Below are 18,821 nucleotides of genomic sequence, written 5' to 3' on the forward strand. Positions count from 1 at the left end.
TGTCTGTGTCTCTCTCTCTCTGTGTGTGTGTGTGTGTGTGTGTGTGTGTGTGTGTGTGTGTGTGTGTGTGTGTTTGTGTGTGTGTGTGGGAATGTTGTCTTTCTGCACCCGCTATTCCCAGACAAAGTAACACAATTGTTACATTTCAAGCACTTTCACCTGTTCTGATTTAATTCTAATAAATAAGCACCAATAATGATCAAAAATATTCTTTCTATTTTTTTTAGCTTTTTATAATTGAATTTCCTCGTTTTCTCACAAAAAACGAAAATGATCGATCATAAATGTGATCTCAGAGGGGTAAATGGCAAATATGAACCATAATATATCATTAGTAATGATACCATATGATATCATTAGTAATGCAACATTCCCACACACACACACACACACACACACACACACACACAGAGAGAGAGACACACACAGACACACAGAGACACACAGAGACACACAGCAGCAGGGCCAGTTAGGATGCGCACGGGCGCGCACACACACACACACGCACGTTAAAGTAAACATCTGTTAAGTATTTTACATACATTGTTATGGCTGTATTGATTTAAAAGTCTAATAATGTAGTGGGTCCACCAGAAACATTGGCTGAGTAACAAAAATATGAACACCTTACAAGGGTTAAAAGAAAACCCTCTTGCTATAAACCTTTGAAAACAACTACTATACGTCAATCATGATGCAATGGGGATTTCTCTTCCTATGCATATGGTTATACCATACCTGATGAATTCACATCTATAGGCCTAATAGAATAAATTATTGCTGTGGGGAGGCAGACGGTGAACTTCGGCGGTCGATGACAACATCTGAATGATACAAAATGAAGTGGAAGCTATTATATTCGCATTATCAGTACAGGGGGCACATTTGTCCTGTCGTTGCAAACTTGCGCATCCCACACAAGCTCCACCCGCTGTCGCGTAGGAGTGTATAAACCAGCCTTCTAGGCATAGCCGAGCCAAGGACCTGAAATGTGGCTGGAGCCTCAGCCGGTATTTTGGAGCAACACGAGCCTAGTCCTCAGTTATTTCAAGGAATACACGTGTAAGCAGAGGAGGATGATCCGCGGTTAGACGAGAATCCCGCAGATGGAAGCGAGCTCACAGTCTCTCCTTGCTTACATCTAACAGAGGCTATTAGGATTAAAAAGAAAAGAAAAAAACGCAACATTGACGGACATTTGGGAACAGTAGTAAGACACTTGAACACCTCTTTGCTTGGTTCGTGGAGGACACATAGTTACTTAGACTAAATTAATTTATCCCCATAAAAAATACGCGCGTCTTACCAGTTTGGATGTCCACTGAAGTCTACTCCATGTGCAGCATCTGTTGGAGAGTGCGTGCGTTTTAATGTCAGTTTTTGTCTCGCTCTTTTACTTCCAGCGATACGTGTGGATGTACAGCAATGACATTTCGAAGATGCGCGATTTCCGTTCCGTATTTTCAAGAGGATTAAACAGTTGCTTGCCCTCTCCTGGAGTTGACAAAAGCGTCCTTGGAGCGTGAGATGCAATTGTTACATGAATGCCACGCCGAACTCAAGGCTTTATCAAGCCGTCCTCTTCCTCATATTTGACAACGGAACATTCATCATATTTCTGAAGGTTGGAGAGGGAGATAAATTGTTCCTTAATTCCCGTCGGGAAAAACTTTATTTTTCCAAGACCTTCGTATAGTGGAGTGGTACTCATGCAGGGCCATCCATGCCGCGGGCGCCAGAACAGAGTTTGTAAAACTTCAAAATGAGGCTTAGAAATTCGGGATTAGGCTATCTGTAAGTGAAACTAAATGTACAGCCTAGCCTACATTTGGGTTATTTACTCAGCGACAATATAGCAAACACAGGCAAATTTAATCTCTGGCAATAAAACTGTTTTCTCTTTCAGGTTACTGCAGTTTATAGCGCTGTCTTTCCACACACAGGTAGGTTTATATTCCCATGCTGTACGTGCCTTGCAGCCTGAAACCATGCTATTATTTTGCGCTGGACCCTTAAATTATAGTGCCGCCATATTTCAGTCAATAATAAAAGAGCAATATTGAGTTATAACGGCAGAACCTCAGGTTATTTATTCAAAAGGTCTTATGCCGCAATAAATGTGTTATAACCATGCAAACATCACATTATTACCTAAGTACTTGGCAAATATTCAAACATCTTGAAAAGAGGTACAACGAAACTCAAATGGTAGGCCTAATTGTTATAACATCTGGATGTGGCGCATGGCTGCATTGAAAAAAGAATCGTTAAGGGAAATAGTCCAGGGAGACAAGGGGTCAAAGGTCACTCGCGGTAAAACAACCTATCAGATGCATGTCATCTCATGTCATTATAAGGAGGCCAGCATCATTGCCTGCTTAGCCCTGTCACTGACCATCAAGAGGTTAGCTTTTCGCTTGTTTCTCGACATCACCTCACATTAGCAGTGTCTTGGATTTTAAAATGTTTTTGTCCAGGTAAATCTGATCTCATAACCAGAAACAAAGCAGGCCTAAAAAAAAACATAACATAAAATAAATAATAGGCTACACTGCTAACCTTTTCCTTCGTTCTACTGGCAGCCTACTACTAAAATGCAACTGACAACTGTTGCGTTTTAGTGTCTACTCCATCCATCAAATGTTGCTTTCCTTTGAACAGATCTCTGTACAGCACCCGCCAAACTTTAAGCAACACGTCAATGAGCAAAGCCGCCTTTCGGACAGAATGAGCCGAAGACTGACCAGAACGTATCAGCTCTACAGTCGGACAAGTGGCAAGCATGTACAGGTGCTGGGAAACAAAAGGGTCAATGCCAACGGCGAGGACGGAGATATCCACGGTGAGTTGCACGCGCCTGCATGTATTGATCTATTCTGCAAGTTCTTTTAATATAGCTGATTTAAAAAAAAATGTAGAGTAGCCTAGTGTTTACATACTGTGCGTCGCTTTGGACAAATGCGTTTTCCAAATGCCTTAAACACAAATTTAAAAGGCAGGATATATGGACTAATTGCATATCTATGTTGATGCGTTTCAAATTAAGTGGCTTTTAAAGTTGAAAAACTAAATGTTTGGTAGGCTTATTCAAACCAAGACAGGTTTGCGTTTCTCCCGCACTGCGGCTGTTTTATGTTTGCCCAAAGATGTTCCAACATTGCGGTTGATTATGGATTGTCCTGTGAACAATGCTCGCCAGCTTTATGTTTAATGCTTTGAATGTTCAGTTACAATGAGAGGAAGGGAGAAACCAACATTTCAAATGTTTTTTATATTCTCTGTTATATTGATGACTGGCTGATGTCAGTAGAAAGCAATGCTTCTGGAAAAACTATTAGGATTAATCTTACCTCTTCATCCCAGTTAACATTTCCTTAATAGCTGTCTCTGTATGAGCTTGAAGGATTGATATACGACTTGCAATTTTTGGACTTGAAACATGTTCCTTACCCATGATTCTTTAGAAAATAATGATATGGGCCCACCAGTAAATTAGGTGCGCAGTCCAGATATCAAACACTGCATGAAGGAAACAGTCCATGTGCATTTATATATGCAATTCCATATTTAGCCAAAAACTGAACATTTGTTGTAGAGTGAAAACTATGCATTTAAATTTTGCATTTGATCAGATGCAAATTAAGAGGTTTTTTTGGTCATGTTATGCTTCTTAAGTGATGTTAAGTGAAGTGATATATGTTTATCATAGTTGAATTGTATTATATGTTGAATTGTGCAACATCTTCAAAATATATCTCATACCCCCCCCAATTCCCACAGAAAAACACACACACACTTACAGCATGTTTTGCTCGCTCTGTAGTTTCTACAGACACATTATGCACCGTTCACTTTCATAGTCTCACACGCACACATACACTCCCTCATACTTACAGTCATGCACACAAAGGCAAACTGGCTCTGACACACCACACACACAACAACACACACACACACACACACACACACACATACACACATTCAGGCAGGCAGGCAGAAATTCCAAAGATGACAGGCCACAACTCTAAGCTGTATGTCATATGTGGGTGTCTTTGCTGTTTCAGCTCCAAGTCTGACCACTGCTGCACACTGGTGGCTTCTGCTGTCCACACACACACACACACACACACAAACATGCATGCACGCACGCACGCACACACACATAAGCACACACACACATACACACATAAACGCACACATGCACATAAGCGCACACACTCGCACACACACCTCGTCTGATTGATTTGCGTGCAGCTTGAGAGGGTTTGAGTGCAAGTGCAAGTTAGCTATGCCTAGACACAACTTGTTACCAAACTAACGCAAAGCCTTCTGGGAAGCAGTTGTTTTTTTTTGTTTTTTGTTTTTTTTTTAAAACGGAATGTTTCCTTATTTGTTTGCTTGTTACCAGCCAAGCTCATTGTGGAGACTGACTCATTTGGGAGTCGGATTCGTATCAAAGGAGCAAGGACAGGATACTACATCTGTATGAACAAGAAAGGAAAGCTTATTGGAAGGGTGAGACACTAAGCCTTTTTACGATTTCTCTCTCAAGATCAATTACAATGAAGTCTTGTTGCAGCAGGTGCCTTTTTAAAGCCTATTTTAATGAACATCACACAATATCCATTGCCTTCCTCCTTGAACAGTTTTGCACTTGTAATTTATCGATCAGATGGCCAAAAGATTTGTGATTCCCTTCAAGGCTGAATAACTTAAATGAGTCAACAGACGTTGAAAGGGGACTAACCCAGTGAGTCATTTAACCCCCACTCGGAAACACACTCAGACCTGCCCCTCTCTCTCTCCCTCTCTCTCTCTCTCTCCCCACACATAGAAAAAGGGCCACGGCCGCGACTGCATCTTTACGGAGATCGTGTTGGAGAACAACTACACGGCGCTGCAGAACGCCAAGTACAAGGGCTGGTACATGGCCTTCACGCGCAAGGGCCGACCGTGCAAGGCCTCGCGCACCCAGCAGCACCAGCGGGAGGCGCACTTCATGAAGCGACTACCCCGCGGACACCTCCTCACGGAGAGGAGGCCCTTCGACCTAATCCCCTACACCGTCGGCCGAAGGACTAAACAGGGCCGCCAACAGCAGCAGGCTGTCAACCGGTAGAGGAGGAAGAGGAGGACCACAGTGGACAGTGTTCCAGGCTGTGAACTTGTAGGGGTGGGGTGGGGGGGGGTGGGGTGGACTCACAGAGAGAGAGTACTCTTAAGAGGGCTTTGCTTTTCAATGTTCGAGAATACTTTTGTAGTGTTTCTTTATGTTCTAAATACTGGAATATATCTAATTAAGTTGCTATCTAATTGCAAGAGTTATTCTCACCTCATACACTTATAAGGATTTTGTTTTTTTTAAAAAGACAGAAAACCTTGAAATGATGGATGATGCATTTTTTTTCCTTAATCTGTTAATGGGAAAGACTTCCTGGAGAAACTATGGTACTGGACTGAATGTGCTTTTTCAGTGGGTGGATTCAACTCCACTGCTAAGGATACTTATTAGGCCAAGACACGATAAACTAACTGTGGGAGATTTTCACAATATTCATTTAAATATTAGACGCAAACATGGCAGCTGCTGATGGACTGGATAAATCACTACGAACCACGATAGATGGATGTAATCACAATCATTTGTGGAATAGATTTAGCCTTACCACACGTTTGTCTGTTTTATACATATATGAATATATATATTTTTATTGCAAGATTTGTAAAAAAAAATGTAATGTAAAATACTTTTAAAAGGATGAAAATATTTATTTTAGAGTGTATTAAATTCACTAAAGTGCATATTGTTTTGACATGAGAACTTCTTTGGGAGGGTGGGAGGTGGCCGTTCGACGGGGCAACGGGGGTAGAGGAAGACTATGGAAGAGACATCCTCACTCTTGTCCATTCAGTTGACCCACAGAGCTAGACTCAGAGGCTCTTCTAAAAAGATTCCCCTTGGTAAACATTATTTACTTTGCCACTTATTCTTCCACACAATTTTTTTTCAAAGGTCTGAAGAGATTGTTTTTTTTTTTCCTTTCCTCTGGTTTGACGTTTTTTGGGGGATTTCTAAAGAACCTATTCAGGTTGGGAGGCCTGGGCGGAAGCCAGCAAGCCAGAACCCAAATGAGGACTCCCGGAGCAATACAGACAAAACAAAAGGATCGGGACCAAATGCCTTTGTATTGACACAGGCAGCCCCAGTGGGAAGCTCAATGTTGAGAGTGAATGTATGCATGTACACACACACACACACACACACACATATAGACAGTTACATACACAGACATATATGTATAAATATATATTGATGACGGCTGATAGGTTAGCTGCTGCTACTGTTGTTTTGATTTTCTTTTTGATGTTTTTTAGTCTTGTGCCCCTAGCTTCAGTCAACCACCACCCTTCTACCCCCACCTCCCAAAAAAACCCCACACCAACCCCAACCTCATCCCCCAGCCAAAGAAGAAGCCCCGCAAAAGCCGAAGCCCCAGATAACTGCGAAGCAATATCTGTGACAGGCCACTGAATTCAATGTGCTCAGCAAGTGAGACTGGGGCCTGAATAGGCCAGGCCAGGGCATTAAGAGCCAGTGAGGTCAGCCCACCATTTTGGCTCCGAACAAAGGTTACCACCATGTAGTTGCATTTCTCGGGATCACACACCGTAACCCCCTGATCAAATGGGCCCTTTGTGGGCCCCTGTATAAAGAAACATGTTATACAATGGCGGGTTCGCACAATAACATGAGGAGGGGTCAGTTATCAAAAAGAACGCCAGTCACACAGGGAGAAGAAAGCCACTGGGGAGAGGCTGAGGGGCAAGATGCGGTGCGGGGCTGAAAGGGCCGTCAGTGGCTGGGAAGAGGCATTCGGGAATGAAATGAAAAGGCCAGAAAGAAACTGCTCTCTCGCTCTCTTTTTCTCTCTCACTCTCTCTCTCACACACTCTTACCAGAGGCAGCTGGGCATGACCACAGAGGCCAGGCATTGGGGGGATAGAGAGAGAGTGAGGGAGAAGGGAGGAAGGAGACACTGAAAGACAGGGGGGAAAGAGAGAAAGAAGAGTGAAAGAGAGAAAGAAGAGAGAAAGAGAGACACTCTAAACAGAATCAGAGTGATGCAGTGCCCCACTATTTCCCAGGACTGTTCCCTCTCTGTCAGGCACCTTGGCCTGGGTCCATGCGCAAACCCATCCACCCGAGGTTTTGATAATTTACTAACAGACATCTGATGAAATACTGAGAACATAAGAACTCACACTGTTGTGTTGTGTGTGTGACCAAAGCCAAAAGTTCACTGGCGGGACTTAGTGAATGAAACAATATTTGTCTTTATGATAACAAACTTTAAACCACAAAAACTAGCCACGTTTATTACATAATTGTTATTACAGGCAAACTGTAAATTATAGACAGTTCTGACTTCTCACATCATGTCTGGTTGTTTTCACAACACAGCAACAGATGTTGCTAAAATGTTACCAGTAAGTAGGCTATCGAGCTTTAGAAGAGAAATCATTATTGTGATCGGTCACTCGTGGGGTCAATAGGTTCTGACAACATCGCATTTGGACCGTGCGCCCCTGTCATAACAATAATTCGGCTCCATCGGCCCAACGAAAAAAGGGTGAGCTTGCCACATGTGGCAAACCGTCTTCCCAAAAACAACTTGTCACCACATTGTGAGAAGTATATAATCTTGGCTGTGATGAGCGAGATGGAGTGTCGAAAGCCAGAGTAACCAACGCAACCCCGGTTAACCCCGCGCGTTCCGCACTCTCTCTCTTGACCGTCTGGCATTCAAAGGCCTCGCCTTGGCTTCCGGCCAAAAAAAGCTGTGTCTCTCGGGGAGGGGAGAAGTTTTTCTGCTGCATGTCGTTGCAGATAGCTGGGAACAGTAGCGTAGAATCTCCGGGCAGGAGAACAGAAGCTCCCGTGTTGGCTCAGGTGCCGGCGTAGGCTTGGGCCCACGGCAACAGCAGCAGCAGCAGCCGCAGCAGCGTGCAGGAGCAGGAGCAGTGGCGGCGGAGGGCCAACGAGGTGAGCAGATGTGATGAGATGAGGGGGGATGGAAAACCGCTCTCCTCCACCAAAGGCAGGAGGGCTATGACGGTCATTAAGTTCCTGTGTTTTCAAGGACAATATCCACTCCCGAGACTCCGCTGCACGCCCAACGCCAGGCGCGCGCACCGAAAGGACGGGATTGGCAAAGATCGGGCATGGATTGGTCCTTCAAAAAAAAAAAAAAAAAGGGAAAACAAATCAGATGCACCTGTTCGCAGTCATGAGACAAGGAGGTGCCTGCTTATGAGCTCCCTAAACTGTCTAGTTGGAGTAAGAAGTTGCTAAACAACATCTTTAAACTCCATAGCTCGTGTTTATGCATTTATGGCTAAGGCTGTGCACAATGGTGAGACAAACCATAGTGTGAGAGTGTGGTTAAGTGTCTGTTTTTAGTGTTTGCTTACTGGGTTTGGCAAGGCGGCCTGGTCTTAGGGACAGTGAGAGAGAGAGAGGAGGCAAAGTATTGCAAGAGCGAAGAGACCTCTATATTTGCGTGGTATTGTTCGTCTCTCTTGTTAGCATCTAAATATGCACACGACGACCAGTGATAGTTTGTGCCGAGCCGTTCCTCACAAGCCAGCCGTGGGACAAAGGCTCATGGCATTGTGGTTTAAGAGGCCAGGGACAAAAACGCCTAAACAGGGGGGAAAAATGTAATCGCAAACCATTTCAGTCCTACGCGTGCCTTCCTTCAACTCTGACAAACACAGTAAAGCCTACTCAGCCGTTAACTGGGTGTGTCTTTTCTGTTTTGCAGCGATCTCCTCTACTTGATTTGCACTAGAGCATTTTACTTTCTTATATTTGTTTTTCTTTCTTTTTTTGTAGAGGAAAAAAAAAAGCCTCTGTCAATTTAACAGCCATCATCCATCCAGTTGCCCTTCACCGCTCTCTCACATTAGAGGGCTGGGTGAATTACACCATGTCAGAAGTTCCAGCGTTTGCCTGCCCAAGAGAAGGACCAGTTACCCCCCTGGAGACTGGACACCTGGGCAGACCCAGTGGATGCACTCTAGGACGCTGTGTGGCTCTCTCAATAGACCCTTTCAACAAGGTAAACAAAAACAATGCTTGAACGTTCTATTTGGGCCCCAATCTACTTCCTCTGCATTAAGATAACATATGGAATGTTAAAACGGAAGTCTTGTGGGGCCAACTATGATGCTGATAATGGAACTCTCTTGAAAGGGTCCATAGCAACCAATGGTTAAAGTACACTGGAGAAAACCTGGGAGGAGAATGCAAGTGACTTTAAGAAAGGGCTGGAGGTTTGGGGCATGGGGTACTGAATAAAGCTGCAGCTGTTGATAAGGTACAGTTTGTCATATTTATTCCTTAACTCATACATACACAAGCCTCAAGCAATCCATTCAGGCATGTTCTAGTTCAGTTCTGGTTGAGCTAAGACGCAAAACAAAGCACTAATTAAATGACAGCTTGTAATAAATGAACTGAACTTAATGAAAATGCAATAATTCATTGAAGAAACACACACCTTTCACTTCGATCTATGAAATATTCAATATCCCAAAATTCACATTTCTAGTGAAACAAAATGGCATTGGACCATTCAAACATTAATCTTACAGTTTTTTTCAGGCACTTCTGAAATATTCCACTATATTCCTCCCAGAAACTGGTGATTGGAAATTCTCTATCTCTATTAGCAGAACACAACAGGCCAGGGTTCTTTTCTTGAGCACCAAACAACATGGGGTGAGTGAAGAAGACGGATCCTTGGATCCTCACTGGGTTTTGCAGTCGATGTCTCCTTCATTCGATCCCTTCAGCTTCTTCAACTCCTTCATCAGCTCCTGCTCCAGGCTTAGAATCTCCTTGGGCTTCTTGTACTGCAACAGAACAAGAGAATATTTTTCACAGCCAAGCAAGTACTGATTACACCAATATGCAAGAGAAACAATATTGACAAGCACCAGAGCTGGACCTTAGACCACCTATTTCTGTCAGGTGTGCCTTCTCAGAGCACCAAAACATGTTTGTGGGTATGTATGTAGGTATAGATGGTTGGTAACACTGGCAATGTCCGAGGACGGAGCAGAGCAAATTTCTGACAGCAGGTCCCGAGGTGACTTAAACTGACGATCAACACGTTGTTGGCATGAGTGTAGCTGATGGCGGAGTCCTGAGGTAACTTACACTGACGATCAACGTGTTTTTGGCATGAGTGTAGCTGATGGCAGAGTCCTGAGGTAACTTAAACTGACGATCAACACGTTGTTGGCATGAGTGTAGCTGATGGCGGAGTCCTGAGGTAACTTACACTGACGATCAACGTGTTGTTGGCATGAGTGTAGCTGATGGCGGAGTCCTCAAGAGGAAGCTGACAGCGGTCTAAATCTGGAATGGTGAACTTCTTGTAATACCTGTGAAGTAATGGAGGGATGAACACAAGGCAAGAGTTCCAAACGACTTTTTCCGGTGGTCTAGCAGTGCCACCTGCTGGACAAGCTGAAAACCACAGAGCATAAACAAAGTCTAGCGTGAAACATACAGCTGTGCAACATTAATATTGTGTTATTTCCATTTCCATGTTACATTTATCTGCAGTGTTGTGAAATGTTAAGGCTCAAAAGTTAGTGTGCATTGTAACATGCAACTATTATTTTCTGAAGAATTTACTTCTTGTTGGAAGTTCTTATTGTGCAGACACGTTCCACAGATTCTACTGTCAGACTGTAGACTTCTTTAGGGTATGGAAGATTCCGGACTCTCCACTGAAAACTGCTTTTTGTGTCCTTGCGTAGGAATACAGGCTGAGAAAAATGAAACATAACGTAAAGTACGGAAAGTATAATGATGGTTAAGGCTGTCTGGCCTTATTGACTGATTACAATACTAACGTAGGGAAAGAAATGACAGAGGTTTTAAATGAAAAGTACATTACATTTGCATTTATTCATTTGGCAGACACTTTTATCCAAAGCGACTTACAGCAAATGAATAACATTCAATGTACAGTGCCAGGGGAGACCATAGCTTCCTACTGCATCTGTCAATACTATTACTAAAGCATAGGAGTGTCTACGTTATAAGTACTATTCAAAGTGTGGTAGGACAGAGGCAGAAGGAGGGAAGAGAGAGGAGGGAAAGTATCAATTTATTAATGATTGGTAATTACATTGGAGCTACTTTCCCTGATTGTATCTTGCTCCCCTTGAACTGGTGATGGCTGGGGGTCGCCGACTTCGACTTGCCACGCTCCATGTCCACCCAGGGTAGTTTTCAGGCGCCACTTTCTGACTGAAGTAGAAGAGACAAACAGATGTTTTTTCTTTTCTTTTACAGAGCTAGAAGCTAACGTTAACGTTTATAGCCACCTATCGCAAACTCGTGCACTGACAAGACTTACGTATGAGCTCGTCGGTTTTCATGTCATATTCCTCTGCCATCTCTTTCCCATCACCAAACAGATAATGAACTTTCCTTTTTCCTTGAATATAGCAAAACATTCATTTATAAAATAGTAATTAACTGGCGTGTTGTGCGCTACTTCACACAGCAGCAGCCCTCTGGATAAGTTAACCTAGCTAACATGATCCTAGCGTTTATACACATAAAGCTAAAAGCTCATATTCAGTAGGATGATATCACGCACACAGTCGAAATCTGAACAGAAACATTGACTTACCATCGCTTATCATTGCGGTTTTCTTCGATGCTTTTAGTTGGTCTATCCAGCTCTGCACAGCCATAACGAAATGTCTCAAATTCCTCAAACTAAATGGGTTTCTATGACAACAGCTTTATAAACACTTAAATTTCATGGAAGTTAAGACAGCGAACAACATTCCCAACATAGCTAGCAATACCTTGTCTTATAAATGACCTAAACGTATGCCATAAACATAAAGCATTATGTGTGAATCATCCCAGAAATCATCCTCATGTTTTGATATTTGGCGTTGCTACTTTTATTGCGCGTGTTGGTTGGTTCCACGTGTGACCCGGAAGTAGTATTTTTTTTAAACTAACACCAGAGAGAGCTCCACCAGAGCCCGTCTGGCTCCACAGTGTATTTTATCGTGGGTCAGTGTTGGTGAGTAAACGTTTGCATTGCTGATTACGCTTAACCAAAAATCTAATTGAGACTGCGTTTTGGCACACGGCATGATCTTTGTAAAACATCCATCGTTCTATGGGCATGACTCCAAGTTCCATATGCATGTATTTCCGCCTTCCAGTCTTCATTGACCAATTTTACCTGATCAAAGTTAGTGTGAGCACACTGTTTGTGCACATTGACGTTACACGTTAGATGTCGGTGGTGGCACAGTTAAATTATTATTAGAACATGGATGTTTTCCATGTTTTCGTGTTTCAGAAGTGTCTACGGGATCTCCATGTCTTGGCAAAATGGAGGCCCACGGTATTTTAAAAGCCTTTCCAAAAGTGAAGCGATTAAAGGTCGCCGAGACCAAGGGTGCACCTCCACCCAAGAAGAAGTCCGATGAAATTGTAACAGGTAAAAGCTTGTGTGTGTGTGTGTGTGTGTGTGTGTGTGTGTGTGTGTGTGTGTGTGTGTGTTATTGTGAGTGTGTGTGAAAAAGAGATAGAAAGGGAGTTGTGAAAGATGTCCTTAAACCGTCTACTTCTTGAACAACCTCAGCTTTCATGTTTCTTCGCTCATGCTTGCAGGCACTGGGTTCCAAGGTGTCTCCATATACATCCTTCCAGCTGGCATTGGGAAAGCCAGATGTGAGATCTTCCAGAGACAGATCACCCAGAATGGGGGAAAGATTGAGCAAGCGCTAGGCCCTGGTGTGACCCATGTCATTGTGGAGGATACCATGGACTGTGAGCGAGCTTTGAGGCTGCTGAAACAAGACGCCTTGTCTTCCTCAGTCAAATTGGTGAAGTGTTCTTGGCTGAGCATGTGCATATCTGAAAAACGGTTACTGGACACTACAGCCCACTGTCTTCTTCTTCCAGACAGGTATTACACTGTAACACTGGCTCGGTTTCTGCCAGAAACCTTAAATTGCTCCTTGTGTGACTAAAGTTAATCTTCATAGTCTCAGAAGTATAACTTAAGGAATGCTTTGAACTGTGGATCTTATTTCTGTGTAGCTTAGTGTTGCTGGTAGTCACTTTTTAACAATGGGGATTGTCTTCAATCCTCATGTGTAAGCATCTGTGCCTTGTTTTGCAGGGACATGCAAGACAATAAAAGCAAGGCAAAAGAAGACCCTGTTAAAAACAACGCTACCAAAGAAGATATGACACAACAGCATAACTTCCAATCAGTGCATGAAGACCCAGCGGATACGGTAAAGCGGGAACTCTGGGACATGGGCATCACATTAAAAGGAATGCAACTACTTTTTGTAATTTGTAGTGATGTTACAGGGAAGTCTGAATTGTCACATAGCACACAGTGAGTAGTACATGCTGAACTGAATATGCGAATGCTAGCAAAAATTGAACAACTTGCGGTTATCAACGGAGCTGCAGAAACAAATGATGTAGCCCTCTCTCTTGTGCCTCTAGATGACGCAAACACAAACGCAGGAACGTAAGGACAACTACAGGGATGAGGATGGCGTGTCCCAAAATGACCTGGATGCACTGATGGGTGGCCATCACCCTACAGAAGGTCCCTCGAGCCCACTGGACACCACGGGTGCTACCGCCCCTGCCACTCCACAGCCCAGCCTGCCTGGGAAGTGGGTGTGTGCCCAGTCTTCCGTCACCAAGGGCAACAACCACAACAAGCACCTGACAGACAAGCTAGAGCCTCTGGCCAAGGCCTACACACACAAGGGGGACAGGTGGCGTGCCCTGGGCTACTCCAAAGCCGTCAACGCCCTGAAGAGTTACCACAAGCCAGTCACGTCTTATGAGGTGCGTGCTGCTGTTGTGTGATTTGGCCAGTGCTATTTTATTATTTATTTATTTTTTGTCCTGGGGTACGTTGTACATCACAGTGCTTTGTTGCAAAAATGCAGCTCCATTTCCAGATGGGTCCCCACATGTTTTTGTATATAAAAACAATGACTGCAGTGAGATTTTCAGTGATTGATAGCTTGTTTGCTATTTAGGGGTCACCAAGCTATAATTATGTGCCAAATTGTTTTTTATAAACATCTGCCCAGAATTTTCCAATTGTTCCATCCATTACTCTGTGCCAGCAGGTATAACGCAATGCCTTGTTGTCCTGACATTTGTTTATTCCTTGTCGGTCGAAAGGAGGCGTGTCAGATCCCAGGCATCGGCCACAAAATGGCTGACAAGATTATGGAGATCATGGAGAGTGGACACCTGCGCAAGCTGGACCACATGGGGGACGACGTGCCCGTGCTAGAGCTGTTCACCAACATCTGGGGCGTGGGAGCCAAAACCGCACACCTGTGGTACCAGATGGTGAGACACAGGGCCCACCCCACTACACACCTGATGCTGTTTATGAGTGTGCTGTAGTGGTATAGTTTGTTTATTTGTTTATTTATTTGTTGATGCAGTTAGTCTATTGGACAAAATGTAAGAAATGTCCTGATGAGCCATCAAAGACTCAACAGTCAGTCGGCATCACAGCGTGTGCTTTGAAATTGGCTAGGTGTGCATTTGCCTTTATGGCTCGTCAGGAAATGTTTTCAATTTTGTCCAATCTACTTACTGCAGAGACAGACAGACAGACAAATAAATAAATAAACAAACTATACTACTACAGCACACACTGCGATGCCGACTGTCTGTTGAGTCCTGTTGAGTCGCCTTGTATTACCTGTGTGAGCTGCAGATGTTTATCAACCTGCCAAACTTTGTCAGATATTTCAGGGGAATCTTTGCATCTTCATTTAGTGTATCAGGTTTAATGACATAAAACCCCAGAAACAGATTTGTTGCTTTTGTACACTTATGTTCTGTCTCTTTTATTTTCCCAAACATAGCCTAGAAAAGTCTTTCATAGCAATTAACGGCAGGATAAATGAGCTGCATATAGTCATTCTGAAATAAATGTGCGAAACATTATTTGTGTGTTTAGCTCAACTGCTTGAGTCACTTGTGGTCCTCACTGTTTTCAGTTTAAATTATTACAACAGCTGCAGTTGTGATAAATATGTAAAAAAACAGCTCTTTCACTTCTACTACTTTTCATTTTTGCTTCAAATTTATTTTCTCAGGGGTTTCGCACCTTGGATGACATCCGTACCAAAGCAACTTTAAATCACACACAGCAAATTGGCCTGAAACACTACGACGACTTTCTGGATCGAATGCCACGCGAAGAAGCAGCTGCCATCGAGAAGACGGTACACTGTTTACTCTGACCGAGCGCCTACCTAAATAATTAACACGCCGTAAACAGCTTACAAATGATATAAGCTTATAACAATATTTCAATGAAAGAGCAACCAATAAATATTCTATGGTATCCACATCAATTTTAACTCCCGCCATTAGATTTATGTCCTCGCTGTTAAATCATGAAGGACACGGCATCTTCTCCTGGAATTCGTCACACTAATAAGTAAAAAGCAAAGCTTGTAAGCCCGAGCAGGACATTAAAATAAACAGGGCATGAACACAAGTTTGCGTTGGCCCCCAGCACATTGTCAATCTTCCTCCCTCCGTGGTTGATGGAGAAAGCAGAGCACGTTGTGATGTGTGTGTGTGTGTGTGTGTGTGTGGGGGGGGGGGGGGTTTGGACAAAGGAGTTGGGGTTGGAGGTGGACTGGGGAAGGAGGAGGAGGAGCGCTCCTGGCGCTTGGCGCGGCATAAGTCGGCCAGCGTGCGCGCGGATACCTTCGGTCATTCGCGGGACTTGGGAACAGGGCCAGTTGTTTTTCTTGCCGGGGGTACGGCTGCTTTCCCTTCTTGGCCTCCCCTGGCGGACCCCGCTTAGAGATAGAAAGAGCAGATCGAGGAGATGACTGTAGCATGTGTCCCCCTCCGGCCTGTCAGCAGTGATATGTGGAGCATGTAACCACTCCGTCTCGAATGAGTTAAGTGCCTAATTGTCGGAATGCAAGGTAGACGCAGGAGAAACACACAAGAGAGAGGGAGAGAGGGAAGGAGGAAGGAGAGAAAGATAGGGATTAATCTGGGGGTGGGGGGGGCTGTGGTAAAGGAAAAAGAAGAACGAGAGTGTGAGAGGGAGAAAGAAAACATAGTCAACCCTCATTTGATTTTGAAGTCTTCAGACCTGTGGAGGGGAAGTTTTTGGAGGTAGCAGTAAGAAGCAAGGCCAGGGGACTAGATGAGATTTCCAACACCATCTCACTTCTCAGGGACCTTCTCTGCCTCTGTTTGCATCTAATGTATTACTGCACATGGACACTGTATTAACTTCCCTAAGATTGTCCAGCGTTCGTGATGGTCTTGCGTTTTCACTCATTCTGTCTGTGTGTTTGTTCGTTCGTTCACTCATTCTGTCTCTCTCTCTCTCTCTCTCTCTCTCTCTCTCTCTCTCTCTCTCTCTCTCTCTCTCTCTCTCTCTCTCTCATCCTTCTTCCCTCCATCCGGCAGGTCCGGGATGCCGCTCATGTTGTAGACCCAGGGCTGGTGTCGGTGGCCTGTGGCTCCTACCGTCGAGGAAAGGCCACGTGCGGAGACGTGGATGTCCTCATCACTCACCCGGACGGAAAGTCTCACAGGGGCATCTTCAGTAAAGTCCTGCACATCCTGCATCAGAGTGGTATGGCCAGATCCAGAGTCTCGGACGGCCCGGCACATACATCTCACATTCATCTCCGTTTCTCAAGGTCACCGAGTACTGTTGGTACAAAATAAAACAATCGGTTCTACCTAGCTCCAGTTGCAGCCAACCGCTGCCAGGGAGCTACAGTGCTACACTCTAGGGGCATATTCATGAGCCCCCATTTTCATGCCCCCAGTGTAGCACTTTTTTGTCCCGTACCGACTTGGTGACCTCGAGAAACAGAGATCTATGTGAAAATCGCCATCGAGTTCTCCTTTTAGCACTGTCTATGCTTGGGTGGACTGTTGTGTTGGTCTCTTTATTTGTATGTCTTTTTCTCGTCTTTATCTCTGCTACAAGGTATAATTGCTGTAATTTATTTTGAGAACACTTAGCCCCAATCCCCTTTCTCATTCTTACTCCTTCCCCTCCCCTACCCCTTTGAGTACGCCTTCCCTACTTGTCCCTCGAAACTGAGTGGCAAGGCATGAGGGTGAAAATATTCCCCTTGGAAATGAGACAGCACTAGCCTACCATAGGGGGAAAGCCCAGGCGATTGAAACACTTTTTAATTAAACGTAATTTACAAAGAGATTGTACCACACTGAAAGCTAAACTAGCAGTCTACGTGTTTATCTAGAGTCTCAGATCTTTGCTGCAGACTACATTAAAGATAGAGGCTGTGGTTCTAATCCAATTAAGTGTTCAGCAAATTACCTCTCATGGTCCTCCCGGTGTACATTCAGTTTTTGAAAAAACAAACAAACAAAAAACAAACTGTACGTACACAGTTTTGTCTTCCTTTAATAAGAGACAAACCTAGTGGTTTCATTCTACCGAGTCATTAACAATTCCAGTCAATGAACATGCAGTGTCAGGCGCATGGGAGGGAGGGGTTTAATTTCACTGTTGAAGTAAAATATTGTCACTTTTTGCCAGACTCATAGAAACACATAGAAATACATCTCCCTAACCACAAACTACTCTTTGGTTGATCACAATATTCACTTTCTCAACACTGGGAATATATATCTGGATATGTGTTAGGGATTTGTTGGCATTCCATACAAACGAAAAAGCCATTTTTTTTTTTAAAACATAATTTAATAATTTATTGATATTGTTTTTTCTCCTGTCATAGTATATTATAATCACATGTTCTACTGATTCCAGAGGAAGGCAAAAACTCCTCCTTGGACACTGATTGATAATAACATTTTTGTTTTTATATCCACTTTTTTTTTAGGCTTTCTCACGGACGACCTGGTGAGCAACGAGGACAATGGTGAGCAGAAGAAGTACATGGGCGTGTGCCGGTTACCCGGCTCCAGGCAGCGGCACCGGCGCCTGGATGTGATCGTAGTGCCGCACAGCGAGTTCGCCTGCGCGCTGCTATACTTTACGGGCTCGGCCCATTTCAACCGTTCCATGAGGGCCCTCGCCAAGACCAAGCACATGAGCCTGTCCGAGCACGCGCTCAACTGCAATGTGGTCCGCCAGGGCACCGCCAAGGTGGGAGTGGGCAGCCCACTGCCCACACACAGCGAGAAGGACGTCTTCACTCACCTGGGTGTCCCGTACAGGGAACCCCACGAGAGAGACTGGTAGTGTGATGATGGGATTTGGGGAAGAGGGATTTTTTTTTCCTGAATCGGGACTTCTGTGGAGATATTTTAAGGTTTCTTTGGGAAATGATCCGTGTTGGTATGTGACGTGTGTGTTCCTATTTAAGATGATGTTGGTAACAGTTAAGGGATACTGAGGACTTTTGAGAAACTGAGAGGAGTGCACAGCAAACCATCATGTTGAGTTTTTTTCTCAGTTTTCCACAAAACATTTGCAGGGGAATGTGTATTGGTAAATTTTTAACACTGTTCAGCGCAAGAATGTAGATTAAGAACCTAGCTGTCATGGTTTATGACCATGAAGTTATCTATATTTTTAAAACTGTATGCATGTCTTAAATTGAGTATGTAGATTGTTTGCTGCTTATACCTGAAGTACAAGTAAAAAAGAAACTGCAAAATGGCTTATTCATATTTTAGATTACTTATTCTTGTCACATTTTTTTCTACTGAAGTTCAGTGTGGCCAC

General features: G+C 43.9%; 3 protein-coding genes across 4 annotated transcripts; 2 read left to right on the forward strand and 1 right to left on the reverse strand.

Annotated features, from left to right (window-relative positions):
• Positions 1-1,063: 1,063 nt before the first annotated feature.
• Positions 1,064-5,217, forward strand: fgf8b (fibroblast growth factor 8 b). The gene is made up of 5 exons (XM_042104612.1): positions 1,064-1,794; positions 1,907-1,943; positions 2,662-2,842; positions 4,409-4,515; positions 4,835-5,217. Exons 1-5 carry the CDS (start codon positions 1,763-1,765, stop codon positions 5,117-5,119), a joined length of 642 nt encoding a protein of 213 aa, XP_041960546.1. The 5' UTR covers positions 1,064-1,762; the 3' UTR covers positions 5,120-5,217.
• Positions 5,218-8,277: 3,060 nt separating this feature from the next.
• Positions 8,278-18,755, forward strand: poll (polymerase (DNA directed), lambda). Of its 2 annotated transcripts, XM_042104562.1 has the most exons (10): positions 8,278-8,414; positions 8,897-9,122; positions 12,411-12,551; positions 12,725-13,022; positions 13,239-13,356; positions 13,577-13,930; positions 14,276-14,449; positions 15,211-15,339; positions 16,556-16,724; positions 17,974-18,755. In XM_042104562.1, the coding sequence occupies exons 1-10, from the start codon at positions 8,385-8,387 to the stop codon at positions 18,333-18,335; spliced, it is 2,001 nt and encodes a 666-aa protein (XP_041960496.1). In that variant the 5' UTR covers positions 8,278-8,384; the 3' UTR covers positions 18,336-18,755. The 2 variants fall into 2 exon arrangements, with proteins under 2 accessions (XP_041960496.1, XP_041960497.1); XM_042104563.1 differs by lacking the exons at positions 8,278-8,414; positions 8,897-9,122 and adding an exon at positions 12,005-12,125.
• Positions 9,377-11,868, reverse strand: dpcd (deleted in primary ciliary dyskinesia homolog (mouse)). Its single transcript, XM_042104618.1, has 6 exons — positions 11,718-11,868; positions 11,439-11,519; positions 11,208-11,329; positions 10,709-10,842; positions 10,350-10,452; positions 9,377-9,918 (listed from the first exon to the last, which is right to left on the reverse strand). Exons 1-6 carry the CDS (start codon positions 11,779-11,781, stop codon positions 9,814-9,816), a joined length of 609 nt encoding a protein of 202 aa, XP_041960552.1. The 5' UTR covers positions 11,782-11,868; the 3' UTR covers positions 9,377-9,813.
• Positions 18,756-18,821: the final 66 nt, after the last annotated feature.

The sequence above is a fragment of the Alosa sapidissima genome, chromosome 9 (assembly GCF_018492685.1).
Source record: "Alosa sapidissima isolate fAloSap1 chromosome 9, fAloSap1.pri, whole genome shotgun sequence".
Lineage (NCBI taxonomy): Eukaryota > Metazoa > Chordata > Actinopteri > Clupeiformes > Clupeidae > Alosa > Alosa sapidissima.